Source organism: Eublepharis macularius, chromosome 12 (genome assembly GCF_028583425.1).
Source record: "Eublepharis macularius isolate TG4126 chromosome 12, MPM_Emac_v1.0, whole genome shotgun sequence".
In the NCBI taxonomy this organism is placed as follows: Eukaryota; Metazoa; Chordata; class Lepidosauria; order Squamata; family Eublepharidae; genus Eublepharis; species Eublepharis macularius.
Window position 1 is genome coordinate 54,205,070 of NC_072801.1, and position 24,712 is coordinate 54,229,781.

General features: G+C 42.3%; 1 protein-coding gene across 2 annotated transcripts in view; it reads right to left on the bottom strand.

Annotated features, from left to right (window-relative positions):
* Positions 1-320: 320 nt before the first annotated feature.
* Positions 321-24,712, bottom strand: part of LOC129338536 (deleted in malignant brain tumors 1 protein-like) — a 47,557-nt gene continuing 23,165 nt past the window's right edge. Inside the window, exons 9-15 of one of the 2 annotated variants that reach the window (XR_008597953.1) lie at positions 24,265-24,570; positions 21,870-22,184; positions 18,242-18,547; positions 17,222-17,536; positions 11,540-11,845; positions 8,860-9,174; positions 321-1,260 (exon numbers count right to left, since the gene is read on the bottom strand). Coding sequence is in view for 1 of the 2 variants with exons in the window: in XM_054992844.1 (XP_054848819.1) it covers positions 11,589-11,845; positions 17,222-17,536; positions 18,242-18,547; positions 21,870-22,184; positions 24,265-24,570 (1,499 nt within the window). In the remaining variant the exon portion in view is untranslated. Of the gene's footprint in view, positions 1,261-8,859; positions 9,175-11,445; positions 11,846-17,221; positions 17,537-18,241; positions 18,548-21,869; positions 22,185-24,264; positions 24,571-24,712 lie in introns of those variants that run through there. The other variant, XM_054992844.1, reaches the window with a different exon arrangement.

Sequence of the window (24,712 nt, forward strand, 5' to 3'; positions counted from 1 at the left end):
CGAGTCTTCCCCTCCTTTTCACTAGTCTGTTGCAGTTTAAAAATCTACTTTTTTTCCTCTCTGTTTTTATCAATCTGTCCCGTCTCAGAAGATAATGATCTTTACCTTCTCTTCACTTTTCTCGGGTTGTAATCGCTGTTTCGATTTTAAGTTCTCCTCTCAGCTTCTTCCCCCAATCGATGCTTGGGTATGTAGGTCTTATGCCAGCCGAATTGGCCCCAAAACTGCCGCAGAGATTATAGCCGACCCGTCGCAAGGTGGGACCTCAAGGATCGGGGGGAGACTCGTTGTGTAGAGCCCCCCCTCGTCCGAGATCTAGCTCACCCTAGGGTCTTGAGCGTTCTTTGCCTGCTCCCCGCCTGAGAGCAGTCGGCCGCGGGCTATTTTCACCCCGCCGGCCGGTTAAAACGGCAGTCCGGTCAGCTCCGCAAGTGGAGCTGCGTTAGACCTCCATGGATCCCAAACAGGAAGTCCCCCAGCTTAGCTTCTGATCTGATGAGATGGAGCTTGCCTGGGCTATCCAGGTCAGGATTTATTTGGATTCACCTAAGCCAAAATTAAACCTAAAATTGAGTGTCTTATGTCGCTTTAGGGATACTTGAAACAGCCAAAAACACTTCTGAAATTCTAAGCGTGATGAAAATTTATCTTCAGGAATTTCAAGAATGTTTTGGGGAACTGAAGGAGTGGGGAGAAAGGTAGACCTGGCCTGGGAGGCTATGTCTACCGCCTATAGGAAATAATGGGGCCACAGTTTCCAATAGGTGCTAGAGAAGCAAAATCTCTCATGGACAGCTTCCTCTTTCTCCCTGCTCCTGTTGTCTCTTGGTAGGGGAATAGGGAAAATTTGCAAAACAATCTCAAAACATTTGGGCCCTGAAACATATTCCCAATAGGGTAAAACTCACTTGAAAATTAAGGATAATGAAAAGTGTGGCCTCCCTGAAATCTGGATGCAAAATTAATTCAAAAATGTTTGAGGTACACACCCCTAGATCTATCCTGTGTTGAAGGAAGGGCAACTTAAATTAGAGGATGTCTTCTTAGGCTAAAGGAAGGCTTCAAGCTTTGGTAGGATAGGGGTAGGATTCATCCTGTTGCTGGACATTTCTTCCTGCTGCACCATGCATGTATCAGGCTCATTGAAGTTTGCACACTCCATGTGTGGGAACATCGCAGTAAGGAACTTGCTTCTGATCTCTTTTCACTGTTGCCAGTTCTGTCTCACCTCGAAGTTGCTTCACTACAGTTGAATGATGCCTAGAAAAAGAATTATTCCTCCTTTATGATCTCAGCTGGATAGCCCTTCAGAACTGTCTGTCTATTCAACCTTGGATGTATTGGTTTGCAATAATTTATAGACTAATCAATGAGTAATGGCACCAGTTATTCTGTGGCCCACATCAGACAGTAGGGGAAGATAGAATTGGGTAGAGAATAAGTGAGGGGGGAAGGATGCAGTACCCATCGTGAGCTGGGCCAATCAGAAATATTGGGAAGTTCAACAAAATGCATTTAGGTTCCAAGCATCCTTGTATGCAATTTCGGAATGGGATCTATGGGGCTAAATTAGGAATCAAACTTACAAGGTGATTACAATTCCATTCTGAAAAAGATGAAAGTCTTCTTAAAATAAAATCTAGCCTGCTTAAATTGGTTAGCGTTTCTAATCTGGTAATTTTGAAGTGTTGTTATACAACACATTTGAGAATCATAGAAAGTAGTTCAGTTTTAAAAACTGTAATATTTAAAGGGAAGTATTTGACAGTATATTCAAGCTATTATTTCTCCATCCCCACTTCCTGGAAAGCTTAGTTTTTTGCACTGCCTCAGCAAATGCCAAAATTTTTTGAAGGCTGTGCCTGAGGATGGCAGAATTTCAAGAGGATGTGATGTCTGTTCTGGGTGATGCTCTAGGAATTTCCCCTAATTTTTATGGTAAAGAACATAGAGACATAAGGAAATTCCTACAACATCACTACAGAGGTGACTTTCTGGCTATTTTCATCCCTTTCTTCAATTTCTTGAAAATGGAGGGTAAGGGCCAAATGTGTGGTTTTGCCCACTGCAGGCAGGCGTAGCCTGGCCCTCTTTCTTTCTACATATCATCAGCATCAGGATAGCACCTCTTTCCTTTCCCTTCCGCCTTCTTCTCTATGATAGGGCTACTACAATAGCTCTTCCTAATCTACTATTTGATGAGCAGAAATGCCTCGCTTTATACCCTTAGCCTGCATGAGCAGCAACAGCTGCTAGAAGCAGCAGCCATTGCTACTACCTTAGGTGACTCTAGAGAAAGGGGAAAGCCAAATGAAGGCAGCCACACATTTCAGACAAGAGCAGTAAACATAGGCTCTATTTCCTGCTGCAATTCAAGAAGCCACAGGAGCATGTGTCTGAGAACCTACCTGCATGTTATATATTCCTGTAAATGAGAAGTGCTCTGGGAGTTCCACACTCAGAACTTAATTCCTAGGCACATGGGGATCTGGTTTGGATCTCAGCATGGAGAGAGGAGGCTCGAGCCTTTCACCTGTGCCATTTTCCCATCCTGAAATGGCACCGGGGAGCTGCTATTTGCCCTGCTGGGGAAATGTTCATTTTTCATTACTCATAAAGTATCCCCAACAGGGCAAATAATGACTCCTCAGCCAGAAGATAAGCAGTGGTCGCCTTTCAGTTCTTTTGCATTGCTGGCAGGGCCTTCTCCACTTTTTCTCAGCAGCACATTGCTTGAAAAAACTGCTGTTGCCAAACAGATACAGCTGTTCTCATTGTAACCAGTAGCTAATACCAGAGTTCAGGGCCCTCTGGTAAATGCCTGCTCATTACCTGAGCACCCCACACCAGCATCTTTTCCATGGTTGCAGTTATGTTCTCCTCAAGGTTTTAGCTGGCAGTCCTTGAGTGCAGCTTTTGTCCCTATACATTGGATGTCATCCCGCCAGATGTGATCTGTTCCCTTTCCAAAGAGATCTCTTTTTGGAGCTACCAGGGCTAGTCCACAATCAAGTTCCCTGCACACCACTTGGGAATTTTGTGTATCCCAGCCATCATCACATACAGTCCCCCATGTCTGGTTGTAGAGCACCTCAACTTTCCTGGAGCAGTGACCTAAACCATTAACCAGCCTGAGAAATGAACTGTTAGTTCATCCATCCCCACAGATCCTTATCCTTTCTTGTTTTCATTCCTCATTGGGAGTATATAAATTCAACAGAGGATACTCAAATGGGTAGCTGACCACAGTTGAAGCAATGCAGAAAGAATGCGCTCAGTATTAAAATAGAGGTCTAACAGGAAAAAATAGCCAACTGACAATGGTCTACAGTATTAATTTATATTATGAATTAATACTCTTGCAATGATATACATTTAGACTGATTATCATTGTCAAAGACAGAATTTGCTCTGGTTGTGTTCTTTAAAAATCTATTGGAAATAACTGGAAGTATAAAAGGATCCGCCTGGAATTGTTTGGCCATGTTGGTGTAAAATATTTTCTCACTTAATGTTCTGCATGTTTTTCATTTTACATTTAATTAGAGAGAGAGAAAGAAAGTATCTGGGCTCATCCCAGACTAGATTCCTGTGGTTGCTGCTTTTTGTATTTTTGTACCAAATGGAGCCGGACATGAGAAGGCTTCAGTCCCAAGCAGGGCAGCACCCAGGGAGGCTTCAGGTAGGGGTAGGGTCTACTGAGGCCCTGGGGAAACTAGAGATGGGCATGAAATAGGAAGAAACCGAATAAGCATTTTGTGTTTCATCACATTCCACGAATCATGAATCATGAACTTTCACAAAATTGTCCAGTTTCATGAAATGATTTGTTAGTTTTGTGATTCATCAGAATGCAGGGCACTTCAATGGCCCCCTTTATACCCTGAAATGCCAAACTCTCAGGGAGACTTCAGCAGACTCTCCTCCACCCACTCTCACCCAACAAGCCAGCAAGAACAAATGCTCTAAATAAGAATATAAGCAAAGAAAATTAAAGAAAAAAGGTAGGCCTCAGTCAAGCTAGGCCCAACAGCCAGACTGATGGCCAGGAAGAGCTGAACTGAGGGAATGTCGAGGCCTCTTCCCAAAGCATGGAAAGAAAGACAGATAGAGACTACTCACTAGAGAGAGAAAGGAATGAGGATATGAACAGAACCTCCCTCCTCTCCTAATTCTGGGGTTCCTGTAGCCCTCTGAGGCTGCAGGAAGGGCTCCAGGAGGGAGTAACTGCTGCATATTCTGACCTAATGGGAGCAGATATGGACATAGGGCCAAACTAAATAAGATGTTTGATAATGTCTTTTATGGCTTAGTTTTAATCCCTTTCTTGTTTGTACAGTATGGTTTTATCATTTCTTGTATTAAATTTGGATAAATATTTTTTTTTTTAAAAAAAGATGTTTTGGCTGAATTGCATCTGGGTTCTGTTTATCAAACAGTCAATAGTCACCTTAATAAAACTAAGTTCTCAAGGATGCTGGAGCCTGATCTGGATCGCGAATGTTGTGCAGGGTGAGAAGGGAATTCTGTCTTCACCTGGTGCTTCTTTCTTCATGCAGAATAGCTCTCAGGGGCATTAATTTCCCCACTAGGGTTTTGCATGTGTCATATTTGGCTTGGCCACAAAGATGTAAATGAGAATCCCAAAGCTCATTGGCTTGATGATTTCCTTGCCTGGATGAGAGCAAAAGAATTCACAAATGCTCCACCTAGGCAAGTATACCTTTCCAGAATTCTCACACTTTCCATTCCATATGCAGGGCTCTGGGAGCACAGTAAGGAAGGAAGGGGATGCTAGCATTGTTTTGAAAAGTTAAAATCTTTGATTAAGATGGCCAATAAATAGAAATAAAATGTGAAATTGAATTTTTCTTGTACTATTTCATCCACTGGCCAGCTAAAACAAAGAAACACAGGAAATGCAGACCTTGTCCCAGCTGTGGGCAGTCTCACCTGCAACCTCTCAGTCAGAAGGAGCCATACATGTTGCTGACCATGTGCGACCTGCACATCAAGGGCAGCATTGCCAAGCGGGCCAGGAAGCTCATCAGCTTGAGAGTCAAGCTCTCTTGGTGGGTTTGGCATATGCAGTTCAATAGGGGCACTCTGCCAGCAGAGGGGATGAAGGTCAGCTCTGCTGTTCTCCACACCTCCCCTTCTTGGCAGGTTCCCCCCACAGCTTCTCCCAAGATGTCCCTGGAGATGGAGGTCATCTGGCGTGCGTTTGGCTCCTCTGGGAATGTGAGATGTGTGAGCCAGAATTCAGTGGAGGCAATAGTCAGAGATTACCTTTCAGAGCCCTGCTTGTTGCCTTCCTCCTGTTCTCTGAACTACTGGGCCAAGTAAAAGGTGATCTGACCAGACCTCTCTCTCAAAGCTGAGACTCCTTTCACCTTTGATGAGTGTGCAGAGCTAGTGTGTGAGAGTGGAAATAAAGGCTGCAAAGCCGACTTCAGGGACTAGAGAGACGAGAACTTGGGTTTCCCTCAAATTACCCCCTCTCACTTTCTGAGGGCAAGAGGGATCTGCTTTTTATTAAGTTACAATTATGTTTGATTATCATTGTTTTGTGCTTGGTGGTTCTGGTGCTTAGCAGCTGGTACATGCTTGGTTCTGTTCTGTGGTGTTTCCCCACCTGGAAATCTGCCTGGATTTTGTGAGTGACACTGGTTGCAACAGTGTCACTTGCTTCAGTTTTATTTGGGTGGATTTCACTGGTTGGGCATGATTCTCTGGCTCGATGCTGGCCCCTTTGCTTCAGTTTGGTTCTGTTGGGCTTTCTTTGGGTTGAGCTTGTATTTTGGAGTGTGCCTGGCCAGTGGTTGTCTTTCCCCTGTGATGTTTTCCCTGAGAGCCAGCTTAGCATTTTTTCTCACCATAGGAAAAAATGAAGAATGGCAGGGGCCATCTTCGTCAGGAGCACACAGAGTGGCTATGGGTCCAATATTTCTAAAACTTGGGGGGGTGGAGCTTTAGTGGAGGGTTAGGAGTAGGATTCCTGCACATTTTGTGAAGTGTGCTTGAAAAATGCACAACAACCCCTCACGATAGGGAATAATGGTCAGATGAATCAGGGATCCTCTACTCTTACCCAATTGGTAAGTTTTAAATGTAGCCATGAAAAGAGATGGGATGGGCCTGGATTAAAGCCAAAAGGATGTCCAGTTGTGGATGTGAATAGATGGAAAAGAAACATCCAAAGCTGTGTGACACACATAATAGGAAGATGGAACATGCGAAGTATGAAGCCAGGTGATGAAGAACCAGAAATCTTAGAAAGTGAAGTAAAAGCTGTACTCAAAGCAACTGGGAGAAACAAAGTACCTGGAGTAGATGGAATACCAATAGAGCTATTTCAAGCTACAGAAATGGAGTCCATCAAAATCTTAACAAGAATCTGTCAACAAATATGGAAAACCAAACAATGGCCCACAGACTGGAAACGCTCAATCTACATTCCAATTCCAAAAAAAGCAGATGCCAAAGAGTGCAGCAACTGTTGGACTATCACATTAATTTCCCATGCAAGCTAAGAGATACTCAAAATTCTACAGCAAATTACTATATATGGAACAAGAAATGCCAGATGTTCAAGCTGGATTCAGAAAAGGATTCCACTAGAGATCACATTGCAAATTTATGATGGCTAATGGAACATACCAGAGAATTTCAGAAGAAAATTAACTTGTGTTTTATAGATTACAGCAAAACTTTTGACTGTGTGGACCATAAAAGCTATGGAGAGTGTTAAAAGAAATGGGGGTGCCACAACATCTGATTGTTTTGATGTGCAACCTGTACTCTGGACAAGAGGCTACAGAATATGAGGAAACAGGATGGTTTTCAATTGGCAAAAGTGTCAGACAAGGATGCATATTATCTCCCTACCTGTTCAACCTCTATGCAGAATATATTATAAGGAAAACTGGATTAGATCTAGAAGAAGGTGGAGTGAAAATTGGTGGAAGGAACATTAACAATTTGAGATATACAGATGACACCACATTACTAGCAGAAAACAGTGAAGACTTGAAACGACTACTGGTGAAGGTTAAAGGAGAAAGTGCCAAAGCAGGATTACAGCTGAACATCAAGAAGACAAAAGTAACAACTACTGAGGAATTACACAATTTTTAAATTGACAATGAGGAAATTGAAATTGTTCAAGACTTTTTATTCCTTAGCTCAATCATCAACCAAAAGGGAGACTTCAATGAAGAAATGAGAAGAAGCTTGAGACTTGGAAGAGATACTGTGAGGGAACTAGAAAAGATCCTTATTGCCACTCAAGAATTCATAAGAAAAGGTTTAACTTCCAAAATTTACAATTTACTAATACACTTATCAAGCACACCCAGTACTAATCTATATTCCAGATGGCAAAAAGATTGGGAAATCACTATTTCAAATACTGATTGGGAACGAATTTGGGTCTCTAATTCATTTAATACACATGTGATCAATCTTTATTTACAATCATACAAAATTATTAATTACTGGTACCTCACCCCCTATAAGTTGTCAAAAATCTATTCAAAAAGTTCCTCTCTATGTTGGAAATAATGTGGGGAACTAGGTAATTATGTACATTGCTGGTAGAACTGCAAGTATGTAAAAGAATTTTGGAAAAAGATTGTATATCAAGTAGAACTTATAACTTCATATAAGATTCCTCTAAAACCAGAAATTCTTTTTTTGGATAATTGGGACGATCTAAATATCTCTTCTGTTAGAAGGGATTTAATAACTATACTATTTCATGCAGCTAAATCCTCACTTGCTTCATTTTGGAAGTCACAATCAGTTCCTACAATTAACACCTGGTTCAACAAGATATGGGATTTTCTAATAATGGAAAAAATAACAGAAAAGCTATACCTACAGAAAAACCCCACTGGTACTTCTAATTTTTATGTTAAGTGGGAGCCTTTCCTCGAATTTCTTTCTAAAAATGATCTACTTTTGACAAAGCTACCTTACCAAGAAGTTATTGATACGGAAATGTGGGGGTTGTGGTGACCTTTTGTGCAGATTGTTATATTACTATTAATATCTCTACTGTTAAGATTGTTCTGTTTGTTACATATTTAAAATAAGTATTAATGGTTTCTTGTATAGATACTGACAAACTTGTATCCATCTTTGGTTTTAATCTGAGTATATTGTTGTTTAGTTTGATGATAGCTGTTATTGTTATTAAAATTATTAAAAAATTTAAAAAAAGGGGGAAAACAAGATCCTTAAAGATAAAGATGTCTTTCTGGGAATCAAGATCAAGATAATCCAAACTATGGTATTTGCCATTACTATGTATGGATGTGAAAGTTGGGTGGTGAAGAAAGCTGACAGGAAGAAAATTAATTCATTTGAAATGTGGTGCTGGAGGAGAGTTTTGTAGATACAATGGATGGCCAAAAAATATAAAACCAAATAAGTGGGTACTAGATCAAATGAAGCCTCTAACTAGAAGTTAAAATGACAAAACCGAGGCTATCGTTCTTTGGTCACATCATGAGAAGACCTCTGGAAAAGTCAATAATGCTAGGAAAAGGCAGTAGGAAAACAGGAAGATATAAAATGAGATGGCTTGTCTCAATAAAAGATGCCACATCCTTCAGTTTGTAGGATCAGAGCAAGTCTGTTAATGATAGGCCAATTTAGAGGTCTTTCATTCATGGGGTTGCCATAGGTTGGAGGCGACTTGATGGCATATCACACACACGTGAAAGTAGAACCAGAATGTAGGGAAAAATGATTAATCAAACAAGTACAAATGGAGGATTTGTTTAAACAACTTCATTAATTAGTCTGTTTCCAAGACTAAAATTTACTACTCTCTAGCACCTCCCCACCACTTACCTGAGCACACCACACCAGCCTCTGCTTGGTGTTTACAGTCATGGTCTCCCCAAGGGTTTTTCTGGCAGTCCTTGAGGGCAGCTTCTGTCCCATCACATTTGACATTGTCCAACCAAATGCGACCACTCCCCTCTCCAAAGTGAGCTCCATGTGGGGCTGATACTGCTTTTCCACAGCCGAGTTCTCTGCACACGACTTGGGCATTCTTCATATTCCAGTCATTGTCACACACAGTCCCCCACTGGTCATTGTGGAGCACTTCAACTCTCCCAGAGCAATTGTTGGAACCATTCACCAATCTGATCTCCCTTAGGCCTGGAACAGATAAAGAAACAGTCAGTTCAGTCATCCACACAGATCCTCATCTCTTTTCTTTCCCAGTTGTGGAGAAGCGATCCATTCATCTGCCACTTCTAAAATGGGTCGCTGGCCACGGTAGAAGGAATGCCGAAGTAAATCATGCAGCTGGCCTAATCCTATACCAGATTTCTTTGTCCACAGCTTGAACATTCTAATGGAGAAAAGGCTCAGTTTTCCTAAGCCCCTATGCAACATAACCCCCCAGCAAAGAAGCAGCTTTCAGTAAGCTCTAATGTATTATTTCTCTACCTCCCACGGATTTACCCAAATGTGTCGATGTAAGAGTTCTGAGATCATATATTGAAAGCATTCTGAAAGTACACAAAATTATATTGTTAAACGGCCCTCCAACCAAATAAGAGAAAACAGGACCCTCAAAAACTTGCTGGGGGCATCTCATTTCCCCCATCCACAACATGTCCTCTTTTCCTTCCCTACCCCCCATAGTCTTTCCTTCTTTTCATGCTTCCCACTTGCCTTTCTTTGCCTCCACCTTCCCATTTCCCTCCCCACCCCCACAGCCTCTCCCCTATGGCCCAGTTCTGTGGTGCCAGCTGAGCTGGGCACAGTTGCATGGTAAGGATCCTGCACAGACTCGTGGACCTTTCTCCTTTATTTTCTTCCCCACACTATTTCCTCTTTCCCTCTTCCTGGAAGCTTCCATATACTCACCTTTTCCTATGTCCTTCTCTCTTTCATACAAATTACCTTTTATTTGTTTCCAGTTTTCACCTGTATTTCTTAACTTACTTCATTCATATCCTGCCTTTCTTCATAATAGAGATACAAACCTCCTTATCTAATTCTCTTTATTTTCATATTTTCCTCACAATATCCCTGAGAGGTACGTTAGGCTGAGGGCCAAGCTACAAGTGACGAATGACACTTGAATGGCAAGTGGATCGAGTGGAGCACAAGTGAACAGGGACGAATACACTTGCCGTTCAAGTGTCATTCGTCACTTGTAGCTTGGCCCTCAGTGTATGTGACTAGATAAATCACCCAGAGAGCTTCCACAGCAGAGTGGTAATTTGAACCTGGGTTTTCTACTTCCTACTATGAAACTCAAAGCATTACACTACCCTGGCTTGCAGTGCAAGTTGCTTTGGAACCATAGCAAGCATCCAGGCCTGAGTGAGTCATACAAGACTTGTGATATCAAGTTGCCTGGTGGCTGCTTCTGGGTCTGGCCCCAATGAGCCCCCCCCCCTTAAAGGTCAAAATGGCCCTGGAAAGGGTCCTGCTCCCTTTTCCTACCTTTTCCTGTCAGAGACCAAGCCAGGAATACGTAAGAGTTCCTGAGATCATATATTCAAAGTGTTCCAAAGGCATAAAAAGCTGCATTATTTGGCTTTACACCCCAAAGCTAATGAGTGAAAAAGCTTCTTCCGTGAATGCTAATGCCTGGAAGATGGTTGCTTAAATGACCATCAGAGGTTTTTTTACTTGCTACTGTCTGGTAGCTTTTGTTCACAGTCCACAGATAGCACGAGTCTGAAGGAAAGTGATGTGGCCATTTCAGTGGAGCGTCTGTGGGAACTGGCTGCTGAAAAGGAGCGTGAGGAGATGGGTTTGGAGTATGAAATCTCCTTTTTGTAGTAAACGATGATTCTGTAAATGCTGAAAAAAGTTGTAAGTAGCTTCGTTTGTCCAAAGCAAAATCCCCCAAAAGTAGCCATGAAAAGTCTCTTCATAAGACCAACCAAAACAGCTCAGAAATTTGCAATTTTTCAGGTTTTTCAGCCTGAATTTTCTTTTTAAAGGAGGGTGAGCTAAAAATTATGCTGTGGTCTTTTGTTTTGTCAGCACCCTGTATGAAATACATACATTTGAAATGGCACTGTTGTTGGTTGTACCCCTGGCCTCTCAGATGAAGAAGTACAAAATGGAGACATCCCACTGAATATCCAAAAGCCAGCCATTCTTCAAATACCCCTGTTACATGAGGCAGAACACGTAGGTCTCTTAAAGCCTGAGAGTAGTGGGAAAATATGGGAGTCGTTTTTTCAACCCTCACCATTGAAAACATCCAGCCTCATGAAGACTTCTGGAGAATTTGAAGGCTTGTACATAGTTTTGTGCCAGTTTGGCTCATCTTAATAAGAGATGTTACATGGCTTATATTTTTGTTTTAAATGTGAGCATTGTTTTTGACAATTGATCCTGCCATTATCTTTATGTAACAATCTACTTCCATCTGAAAATTTTCTAAGGTAGTCAGACTTACTGTATAAAACATGAATACAAACTTGATCTCAGGGATGGTGTATACTTGACCCTACAACTAGTTCCCTAATTAACTCAAGCCACACAAAATTACCTGAGCACTCCACACTCACATCCTTCCTGTGGTCACAAGTATGCTCTCCCTAGGGACTTTTTGGGCATTCTCTGAGGGCCGTTTCATTTCCTGAGCAGTTAATTCTGTCCAACCAGATGGTTCCTGACCCTTGGCCATAGTATGCTCCATGTAATGCTGATAAGGCATCTCCACACTTCAGCTCTCGGCACACAACTTGGGCATCTTGTATATCCCAGCCATTATCACAAATGGTTCCCCATTGCTCATTGTGATACACTTCCAACCTTCCTGAGCAGTCATTAGAGCCATTTATTAGCCGGATGTCTGATGAGATAGAACAAGTTAAACACACTCAGGTAATAAGTCTGTCGAGAATTCTCTTGACCTCACATGGAGAGCCATACACTACACCATTTATTGTGTGGAATAACACTCTTGAACACTCTTTGACCAAGACTGGAAACAAATATCTGCACCACACGTTTTAAACTAAGAGCCAAGCTACAAGTGACGAATGACACTTGCCTGGCAAGTGAACAGACTCACGTGTATTCCTCCCTGTTCACTTGCCATTCACTTGCTCTCCACTTGATCAAGTGGAGAACAAGTGAATGGCAAGTGAACAGGGAGGAATACATGTGAGGGCCAAGCTACAAGTGACGAATGACACTTGAACGGCAAGTGGATTGAGTGGAGGGCAAGTGAACAGGGAGAAATACACTTGCCGTTCAAGTGTCATTTGTCACTTGTAGCTTCGCCCTGTGTCTGTTCACTTGCCAGGCAATTGTAATTTGTCACTTGTAGCTTGGCTCTGAGTGGATCTCTTACAAACAGCAAATGATCCTTTGTATGAAGGAAGCAAATTACAGATGAATGAATGAATGAATGAATGAATGAATGAATGAATGAATGAATGAATGAATGAATAATGGTTGTTGTGGATTTTCCGGGCTGTATAGCCGTGGTCTTGGCATTGTAGTTCCTGATGTTTCACCAGCAGCTGTGGCTGGCATCTTCAGAGGTGTAGCACCAAAAGACAGAGATCTCTCAGTGTCACAGTGTGGAAAAGATGTTGGCAGGTCATTTATATCTACTCAGAAGGGGTGGGGTTGAGCTGAGTCATCCTGTAAGAGTTTCCCAGGGTGTGGAATGCTAATGGAGGGAGGCTTCACTGTATCCTGAGGAGGTTCTTTTGCATATGGATTGGTGCTTGATGTGCTAATCTTCTCTGCAGGGCTATTGTTGGGTATAGAGTGTTTTGTTAGCCTGGTGTTTTTAAGGACTGGAAACCATGCTCTATTCATTCTTAAAGTCTCTTCTTTCCTGTTGAAATTGTGCTTATGCTTATGAATTTCAATGGCTTCCCTGTGCAGTCTGACAAAGTAGTTGGAAGTGTTGTCAAGTATTTTAGCATCCTGGAATAGGATACTGTGTCCTGTTTGAGTTAGGCTATGTTCAGCCACTGCTGATTTTTCAGGATGGCCAAGTCTGCAGTGTCTTTCATGTTCTTTTATTCTTGTCTGGATGCTATGCTTTGTGGACCCGATGTAAACTTGTCCACAGCTGCAGGGTATATGGTATACTCCTGCAGAGGTGAGGGTGTCTCTACTGTCTTTTGCTGAACATAGCATGTGTTGTATTTTTCTAGTGGGTCTGAATACCAAGACCACGGCAATACAGCCCGGAAAACCCACAACAACCATCGGTCTGAATACTGTTTGTAAGCTGTACTTTTTCATAAGCTTTCCCATCTGATCAGTGATTCCTTTGATATATGGCAAAAACACTTTTCCTGTGGGAGACTGTTTTTCCTTAGTTGTTTGATTTATCCTTGGTTTACTTGCTCTTCTGATTTCATTTCTGGAGTAGCCATTTGCCTGAAGTGCGTGATTTAGATGATTAATTTCCTCGTTGAGAAACTGTGGTTCACATATCCGTCTTGCACGGTCTACTAATGTTTTTATTATTCCTCTTTTCTGTCAAGGGTGGTGATTGGAGTTTTTGTGTAAGTACCGATCCGTGTGAGTTGGTTTCCTGTAGACCTTGTGACCTAGCTGAAAGCTCCTCAGGATACAGTGAAGCCTCCCTCCATTAGCATTCCACACCCTGAGAAACTCTTACAGGATTACTCAGCTCAACCCCACCCCTCCTGAGTAGATATAAATGACCTGCCAAAATCTTTCCCACACTGTGACACTGAGAGATCTCTGTCTTTTGGTGCTACACCTCTGAAGATGCCAGCCACAGCTGCTGGAGAAACATCAGGAACTATAATGCCAAGACCACGGCTATACAGCCCGGAAAATCCACAACAACTATCGTTCTCCGGCCATGAAAGCCTTCGACAATAGAATGAATGAATAGTTTAGGAAGAAAATGTGCCCAAAGGAATATCAATAAATCCTGCCTATGTCTTACTCTCTTTCTGTGGGTTGCACTATAAGTGACGAATGACACTTGCCTGGCAAGTGTACAGACTCAGGGCCAAGCTAAAAGTGATGAATGGCACTTGAACAGCAAGTGGATTGAGTGGAGGGCAAGTGAACAGGGAGAAATACACTTGCTGTTCAAGTGTCATTCATCACTTGTAGCTTGGCCCTCACATGTATTCCACCCTGTTCACTTGCCATTCACTTGCTCTCCACTTTATCAAATGGAGTGCAAGTGAATGGCAAGTGAACAGGGAGGAATACATGTGAGTCTGTTCACTTGCCAGGCAAGTGTCATTCGTCACTTGTAGTGCGACCCTGAGGGCCAAGCTACAATTGACAGATGACACTTAAACGGCAAGTGGATTGAGTGGAGGGCAAGTAAACAGGGAGAAATACACTTGCCATTCAAGTGTCATTCGTCACTTGTAGCTTGGCCCTGAGTCTCTCTATACCTCAAAAATACAGGTCAAAGCTTTCATTAGTGGCTGTAGCTGATACTATTCGAAGAGACCATAGATGTGACAGCACAGGACGTGAATTAGAAGCCTAAACTCATCTCTCTGACCAATTCCCTTGCCTGGATTGAGAGCAAAGGAATTTAAAAATGCTCAGCCTTGGCAAGTATACCTTTCCAGAATTCTCACACTTACCATTTCATATGCAGGGTTCTGGGGGCACGATGAGGAAGGGAGGGGATGCTAGCATTATTATTAAAAGTTAAAATCTTTGAATACGATATCCAGTAAATAGAAATAAAATGTGAAATGAAATTTACCTCGTAATATTTGAATCACTGGTCACTAAAACAAAAACGTATTACAGGGATTTAAACTTAGTTTTCCTGCCCCCTTCACAGGCTTATCCAGCAGCAAGGGCATTATTTCTCAAAAGTGACCCTGGAAGCCACTGCAAGTCCCACAACAAAGAGGTTCTCTGGGCCATCTCATGTACAGAATACATCTAGGATTAGTAAAGGCATGCTTGCACTATCCCCCAACAGTACCATGGCCAGCTCTCTGGACCTGAAAGTGAACTTTCTCATCATCTGCCCATATCAGCGGCTTTGGACCAATATAGTTCCAAGAACAGAGCATGAATATTTCAGTCATGTGGTCAGGGCTGATCTGCTGATTCAACTGATTTGCTTAAGAAAAGAGCATTCCACAAAATGGAGCTCTGAGTGCAAAGATGCAACTTTATAGCACTGAGGGCCATATTTACCACAGTATGCTGAGCTGTGCATGTTTCTAAATATGGAAGGGAACCTTAGTCAGTGCTCTTTTAGTGACAGTTGAAAGTAATGATTTAGAGTGTATTTTCTTTTTTTCAAATGTTAAGCTGTGGGTGGCTCGGGGTCCACCCTCTTGCCTCTGTCCCCCAACCCACCACTGCCATATTTATCTCAGTCATGACAAACACAACTGGCATTCAAGACATTCCCACTAAAATTGTGAAGCACAACACAAGCTTTGCATTTATGCTGCTCTTTCCCACATGTGAGCCTAGACACACAAGTGCATCAGAATTAGCTGGGGGACTTAAGGACAAAAATCTGCCAGTATTGGGGCAGAACTAGATGAGATGGCATCCTCATGGTTGGTATATGGACACCAACATTATTTTAACATCATTTTAAAAGACTTGGAAGGTGTCATGTCTGGGCCCCATCCATGCCAATTTTAATGATCCTTTTGTTCTAAACCAATGTATCCTGCTGTAACTCGATGTCATTTTACCAATGCCATAACTGTTTCTACCACAGGCTTTCACAGGTGTTTATCTAACGAACTGCAGCAGCTTCCAGTGTTTCTGACCTTGTATGCTACTCACTCCCAGGCTTTGCTATGTCTTGTTTTCTAGTGGCTCAACTTGATATTACAAATATGTGAAATGTTCTCACACAAGAAGAGCGCCAAAATCTTGTTTATTATTGGGAAGGGGGAAAGGAGCAGGCTTGAATGTTAAAAGAAAGGTCTCTCTCACATGATGTCATTCCTGTCAACTTTTACTCTCGCTGCTTAGATGCTTACCTTGCTTCTGAGTAGTTCTATGGACATATATATGGAAATGATCTGATTTCTGAATAAAAAAACATTTAACCAAGAACCTTTGTCTTGCTGCAATGGTACAGGGGTCTGTCTACCATATCCTGTCATCCATTGCCTGACAGAAGGTTCCATTCTTATCAGGCCTTCAGTGGGTCCAGATAAAGTGCTCTTCTTACTCACTTTTCCGTGCTTTATCAAGGGTCAAAATGGCTTCCCTGCAGATGTTTCAGCACTTCTAAAGGTGTACAGAGAGAGGAGGGAGGACAAGTGTTCTGCACTGTGGACCAGATAAAGATTGTGCTCTCATGGCATTTTGACATGGCTATGAAAATAGGATCAGATTCCTTGTAGTGGCCACCAGGATATCCTCACATTGAGGTTGGCTCTTTGTGTTGTTGTGTGCACTGGGCTGGAAAGGGCTGAAGAAGCGAGGCAGTGGCTGAAGAAGTGGGCAGTGGGTAGCCTTGTAGTTCTAAATTCAAGTATAGTCTGTATTAAACATTAATTACCAAGCAAGCCTCTCACTCTTGCACTTTGACAGAGGTTGCTTAAACATAATAGAGTTTGTGCCTCCTGGGCTTGACTTGCTTTACACATTCCTGCATGCAATTTTTGTTTGTTTGTTGCCTCCTGATATTACATTTTTGGAACTTTTCAATTGCCAATTCCCCTCTCCCCATTTCCCCCGTGCTCTGACCCTTACACCTTTCCATAAAATGCTTCTTATGTGCTGAATGACCTGTATGTCTTGAGTTTATGACCAGGTTCTTTGTTGCTAAAGTAGGCAATTCTTAAGCTTCTTCTAGCAGATAAAATTAGGCAGGTATCATGATGAATGATGTCAATTCAGCCCTACCACCAAAGAAATCAGTGAAAGAACTGAAAGAGTGGCTATGTATATATATATATATATATATATATATATATATATATATATATATATATATATATTTATGTAGCCATGAACCTAGATTTAGAATGTTGAAAAAATTGGTTAATCAGACAGGTATTAATGATAGGATTTGTTCAAATGACTGTGGGCAAAGCTACAAGTGACAAATGACACCAGAACAGCAAGTGTATTTCTCCCTGTTCACTTGCCCTTCACTCGATCCACTTGCCATTCAAGTGTCATTTGTCACTTGTAGCTTGGCCCTATATTAAGCCTTCAGTATTGGGAACTAGACTTTACCACCCTCCAATACGTTCCCACCAATTACCTGAGCACACCACACCAGCATCTTCTTGGTGTTTACAGTTATGGTCTCCCCAAGGTTTTTTCCGGCAGTCCTTGAGGGCAGCTTCAGTCCCATCACATTTCACATTGTCCAACCAGATGGGATCTTTTCCTTCTCCAAAGTGTGCTCCATGTGGAGCTGATATTGCTTTTCCACAGCCAAGTTCTCTGCACACAACTTGGGCACTATTGATATTCCAGTCATCATCACACACAGTCCCCCACTGGCCACTGTAGCGCACCTCAACTCTCCCAGAGCACCTACTTGAGCTGTTCACCAATCTGATCTCTCTTACATCTGGAACGGATAAAGGAACAGTCAGTTAAGTCATCTGCACGGATCCTCCTCTTTTTTTATTCACAGTTGGGGGGAGGTGATCCATTCAACTGAGATTTCTAAAAGCTGGCCGCAGTAGAAGTAATGCAGAAATAAAGCATGCAGCTGGCATAATCCCAGACTTGATTCCTGCGTTCATGGCTTGAAATTTCTAATGAGAAAAAAACTGTCTTGGCATAAGCCCTTGTACACTGCAAGCTGGTAAGAACAATGGCAAAGAAGCAGCTTTTGGTAAGCTATGAGGTGTTATATCTCTGCCTCACAGTGATCTGCCCAAATGGGTCAATGTAAGAATTCCCAAGATCATATATTCAAAGTGTTCTGAAGGCACAAAGAGCCCCCCCAAAAAAACCAAATAAGAGAAAATAAGTGTGAATTCACAAGGACTCATGGGGATATCTCATTTCACACCTGCCCCACTAGGTCCTCTTTCCCTTCCCTAACACCACACCCCTCCCTTTTTTTGGCTTCCTTGTCTCCTTCCCACCCACCATTGTCTATCCTTCATCTTCTCCTCTTTCTTCTGGGCAGCAGCTCCCCTATGGCTGAATTACATGTTGCCAGCTGAGCCAGGGCTAGTTGAATGGTAGAGAACCTGATTCAAGGGATTGTTCAAGCTTTACCCTACAACAAATGACCTAATTAAATCAAGCCATACAAAGTTACCTGAGCACTCCACATGTGCATCCCTCCTATGATCACAAGTATGCTCTCCCCAGGGACTTTTTGGGCATTCTCCAAGGGCCATTTCATTTCCTGTGCAGTCAACTCTGTCCAGCCAGATGGTTCCCGATCCTGGGCCATAGTGTGCTCCACCAAATGCTGATAAGGCATCTCCACAGTTCAGCTCTTGGCACACAACTTGGGCATCTTGTATATCCCAGCCATTATCACAAATAGTTCCCCACTGCTCATTGTGATACACTTCGACCCTTCCTGAGCAGTCATTAGAGCCATTTATTAGCCGGATAGCTGATAAAATAGAAAAAGTTAAACACACACATGGAATAAATCTGCAAAGAATTCCCTTAACTTCACCTAGAGAGACACATTACACCATTTATTTTGTGAGGTGACATACTTGAACCCTCTTTGACTCAGACTGAAAACAACGATTTGCACAAGTCCTAAACTAAATGGATCAATTACAAATAGTGTATGATCCTGTATATGAAAGAAGTGAAATACTGATAAATGAACGAACAAACGAATGAATAAATGAGTGAACAAATGAATACTTTAGGAGGAAAGTGTGCCAGTACAAATATAAAGATATTATTATTATTATTATTATTATTATTATTATTATTATTATTATTATTATTATTATTATTATTATTATTATTATTATTCTCGACCACCCTCCCTATCAGACAGGCCCAGGGCAGTGTAACAACATCCAATTTTTACACAAAGTTTAAAAACAATAAAAACATTATAAAAACATTAAAACACTATTCCATATACAATTAAAATTTCTCAATTGGCGGATATAAATATTAAAATACAGCACTTTAGACGCAGGGCTTGGCTCTTGCATCATGCCCTGCATCACACTTATGAAGTTATGAGCTCCTGCATGGGTGGTGAATAGTCTTCAGTGGTATGGCCAGTGAGAGGACAGCCTAGCCCCCACCAAATGCCTGGTGGAACATCTCCGTCTTGCAGGCCTGGCGGTAAGATAACAAATCCTGCCAGGCCATAGTTTCCTCAGACAGAGAGTTCCATCAGGTTGGAGCCAGGACTGAAAAGGCCCTGGCTCTGATAGAGGCCAGGCGGACCTCCCTGGGGCCAGGGACCACCAGCAAGTACTTATTAGCTGACCGAAGCAACCTCTGGGGACCATATGGGGAAAGGCGGTCCCAAAGGTATGCTGGGCCCAGTCCACATAGGGCTTTATAGAACCTTGAACTGGACCCGGTACTCAACCAGTAACCAGTGCAGCTGATGGGGGATGGGTGTTATATGTCCCATGACTGGAGCTCTGGCAACCACCTGTGCTGCCTATGTCTGTCTTTCTCGTTCTCTCTACCTCAAAAATATAGTTCAAAGCTTTGATTAGCTGCTATAGCTGCTAATATTCAAAGAGGCTAACGATGTGACAGGATAGGATGTGAATTAAAATCCCAAACCTTATTGGTCTGATGATTTCTTTGCCTAGATGACAGCAAAAAAAAATTCACAAATGCATACTCTAGGTAAGTATGTGTTTCCAGAATTCTCACACCTCCCATTACATATGCAGGGTTCTGGGTGCGGAATGAGGATGGAAAGGGATGCTAGCATAATTTTTAAGAGTTAAAATCTTTCAATAAGATGCCCAGTAAATTGCAATAAAATGTGAAATGTAATATCTCTCATATCATTTTAACCTCTGACCAGCAAAAAGGCATTACAGGCATTTAAACTCAATATTTCCTACCTCCTTCATAGGGGCTTGTGGCACAGAGTGGTAAGCTGCAGTACTGCAGCCTAAGTTCTGCTCATGACCTGAGTTTGATCCTGGTAGAAGCCGGGTTCAGGTAGCCAATACTTATTTTTTATGTCATTTATTTATGTCATTTATAGCCTGCCTTTGTCACTGATACTCAAAGAGGATCACGTAGTGAGAGATTAGTACAATCAGTATCAGGGATATTTCAACAAGCAATGCCCTCAACTCCAGGAGGGTATATAACTCCTCATGATATTGTGAGACATAAATTGGAGGACTGTGGACTAGACTCCTATGAGAGCCAAGCTACAAGTGATGAACTACACTTGCATGGCAAGTGAACAGACTCACATGTATTCCTCCCTGTTCACTTGCCATTCACTTGTGCTCCACTTGATCAAGCGGAGAGCAAGTGAATGACAAGTGAACAGGGTGGAATACACATCAATCTGTTCACTTGCCAGGCAAGTGTCATTCATCACTTGTAGCTTGGCTCTAGGCTGGTTAGATGGATTGGAAACTGTCTAGATAACTGCACCCAAAGAGTATTTGTCAATGTTATCACATTTGTTTGGAGGGAAGTATCCAGTGGAGAGCCACAGGAATTCTGTCCTGGGCCCAATGCTTTTCAATATTTTTATAAATAATCTGGACGAGGGTGTGAAGGGATTCCTCATTAAATTTGCAGATAAGACCAAACTGAGAGGAGTGGCAAATACTTTTGAAGATAGGAATAAAATTCAACAAGATCTGATGACACTAGAAAAGTGGGCAGATTTTAATAAGATGCAGTTTAACATGGATAAGTGCTGGGTTCTGCACCTGGGCAACAAAAATGCAAAGCATGCATACTGGATGGAGGATACATTTTTGGATAGTAGTGTGTAGGAATAAGATCTTTGGATACCATGGAATGATAAATATGAGCAATCAGTGTAATGCAGCAGCAAGAAAGGAAAGTGCATCCAATCACCATGTTGGTTAATCCCCACTTGGAGTATTGTGTGCAGTCCTGGAGTCTTCCTTCAAAAAGAATGTGGACAAATTGGAATAGGCGCAGAGGAAAGGAACCAGGATGATCAGGGGCCTGGAGACCAAGCCCTACAAGGAAAGATTGAGGGACTTGGGAATGTTCAGTTTGGAGAAGGGTGAGGGGAGATATGATTGCTCTCTTTAAGTATTTAAGAGGCTGTCACTCAGGGGAGGAAAGGGAGATGTTCCTATTGGCAACAGAGGATAGGACTTGAAACAATGGGTTTAAACAACAGGCAGGAAGGTACCAACTGGACATTAGGAAAAACTTTTTCATGATAAGAGTAATCAAGCTGTGGAATAGGTTGCCAAGGGATGTGGTGGGTTCCCTCTCATGAGCAGTCTTCAAGGAGTGGCTGGACAAATACTACTCAGGGATGCTTTAGACTGTCCTGCATTGGCAGGGGGTTGAACTAGATAATCTGTAATGACCTTTCCCACTCTATGATTCTACGATTCTAAGAGCGGAACTACAAGTGACAAAAGGCACAGGTTGGACACTTGTCAGCTTCCCTCAAGTTTTGATGGGAAATGTAGGCAGCTTGGCGGAATGTTGGACAAGTGACAGTTGAAAAGTCCATTGGAGAGCAGTCAGAGAGCCAAGCTGCAAGACTACATTTCCCATCAAAACTTGAGGGAAGCTGACAAGTGTCCAACCTGTGCCTTTTGTCACTTGTAGTTCTGCTCTAAATCAGTGAAAAAAATGAACGGCTATCTTTTTCAATGGATCCATGATCCTATATCCAGAAACATGTACAAATGTTAGAATTCATTTAAATGTTTCCAAAACTAGGATTTACCACCCTCTAGCACCTGCCCACAACTTACTTGAGCACACCATACCAACATCTTCTTGGTGGTTACAGTTATGGTCTCCCCAACGGTTTTTCCGGCAGTCCTTGAGGGAAGATTCTGTCCCATAACAATAGACAAAACCCAGCCAGATGCGACCACTCCCCTCTCCAAAGTGAGCTCCTTTGGGGGCTGATACTGCTTTTCCACAGCCAAGTTCTCTGCACACGACTTGGGCACTGTAGATGTTCCATTCTTCATCACAAACAGTCCCCCACTGGTCATTGTGGAGCACCTCAACTCTCCCAGAGCAACTGTTCGAACCATTCACCAATCTGATCTCCCTTGGGTCTGAAATGGATAGAGAAAAAGTCAGTTCAGTCATCCCCATGGCAACTCATCTGTTTATTTTCTCAATTGTGGGAGAGGGATCCCTTCAACTGAGGCTACTAAAATGGGTGGCTGGCCACAATAGAAGCAATGCAGAAGTAAAGCATGCCGAATCCCAGACAAGAATCCTGTGTCCATGGCTTGAAAGTCCTATAGGGGAATAAGCCTCTGTCCACTGCAAGGTGGTAAGTATAATGGCAAAGACTCTTTAGGTAAACTATTGTTTTCTTTACCTCACCCTGATCTACCCTAAAGTGTTGATGTAAGAATCCCTAAGATCATATAATCAAAGTGTTCCAAAGGCGTAAAAAGCTACATTATTAGGCTTTACACCCCAAAGCCCATAAGTGAAAAAGCTTCTTCTGTGAATGCTGATGACTGGAAGATGGTAGCTTAAATGACCATCAATGGCTTTTTGTTTTTGTTCACATTCCACTGATAGCGGCCGTCGTCACACGGGCCGTTTCCAGACGGCTTACCTGCCTCCGGAACGTCACGCCATCTTGCGGGGAAAACGCGATATTTCGCGTTTTCCCCGCAAGATGGCGCGACGTTCCAGAGGCAGGTAAGCTGTCTGGAAACGGCCCCGGGCTTTTATTTAGCACTAAAATGGCGCTATTTCTCGGCAAACACCCACCTTATTCCAACACTGTAGCGATTTTCTCTCTTCTGCTTTGTGCTTGATAGTCGCGCTATTTTGTGCCTCAGTGTGAATGCCTCACATCGATGTATTTTGCCTTGCAACGCCCTATGCCCTCCCTTCAATCCCAGAATCCATTTCTTCCCGCAACTCCCCTTTTAAAAAATTTTATTATGTCCTTATAACGCCATAACGACATAACACAATGCAAACTTTCTGCTGAAGTAAAAATGACTCAGTCGCCATGGCAGAGTCTTCAGCGATGGGGATCACGTCAGACATGGAGTTTTCGGCGGGCAAAGGGCTATTTATATAATTTCAAAGTTGGAAAAACAAAAGGGTCGTAATGTTTTGCTCTAACGGAATGTTTATATGCTGTTATTCCATTATAGTGGAATTAAACGCCAGAATAATAAAAAAAAGGGGGGGGAGCTGCTTCTGCGCTGTTAGAGAGAACAGAACAGAGTGCTTCGATGTGGACAGCTGGTGGCGCGAAGAGCCGTTAGGTGACCCAAAGAAACGTTACTGTGCCGATAACAGGTAGGGCGCTATATGCTGTAAATTTAACGGAAGAGATGCCCGTGTGACAACAGCCAGCATGTGAGCTTGTTTGTGGGAACTGGCTGCTGAAAATGATCTTGAGGAAATGGCTCTGAGCATATAATCTCCTTTTTTTCAGTAACTGATGATTCTGTAAAAGCTGGAAAAAGTTGAAAGTAGGTTTGTTTGTCCAAAGCAAAATGTCCAAAACAAGCCACGAAGAAACTTTTCATATGACCACCCAAAATTGCACAAAATTTTTGCAAATTTTAAGGTTCTCTAAGTTGAATTTTCTTTTTAAAGGAGGGTGAACTAAAAATTACTCTGTGGTCTTTTGTTTTGCCAGCACCCTGTGTGAAATTTGAAATGGCACTGTTGTTGGTCGTACCCCTGGCCTCTCAGATGAAGAAGTACAAAATGGAGACATCCCACTGAATATCCAAAAGCCAGCCATTCTTCAAATACCCCTGTTACATGAGGCAGAACACGTAGGTCTCTTAAAGCCTGAGAGTAGTGGGAAAATGTGGGAGTCACTTTTTCAACCCTCACCATTGAAAACATCCAGCCTCATGAAGACTTCTGGAGAATTCGAAGGCTTGTACATAGTTTTGTGCCAGTTTGGCTCATCTTAATAAGAGATGTTACATGGCTTATATTTTTGTTTTAAATATGAGCATTGTTTTTCTAAGTGTTTGACAATTACTCCTGCCATTATATTTGTGTAACAGTCTGCTTTCTTTAGACAATTTCCCATGGTATTCAGCCTTACTGTATGAAACATGGATACGATCTTAATCCCAGGGGCTGTGCGAGCCTGACCTTACAATTAGTTTCCTAATTAAATCAAGTGATACAAATTACCTAAGCACTCCACACTTGCATCCCTCCTGTGGTCACAAGTATGCTCCCCCCAAGGACCTTTTGGGCATTCTCCAAGGGCTGTTCCATTTCCTGTGCAGTCAACTCTGTCCAGCCAGATGGTTCCCAGTCCTGGACCATAATATGCTCCACCAAATGTTGATAAGGCATCTCCGCACTTCAGCTCTCGGCACACAACTTGGGCATTTTGTATATCCCATCCATTATCACAAATGGTTCCCCACTGCTCATTGTGAAACACTTCGATCCTCCCAGAACAGCGATTTGAGCCATTCATTAGACGGATGTCTGTTGAGATATAAAAAATTATCCTTAGCAGCACAGACACAGAATAAACCTACCAACTTTTCTTTTGACCTCACTTGTGGAAGTACAACCTTGAACATTCATGGATCAAGATAAGAAACTATACCGGAACTCAAAGTATCAA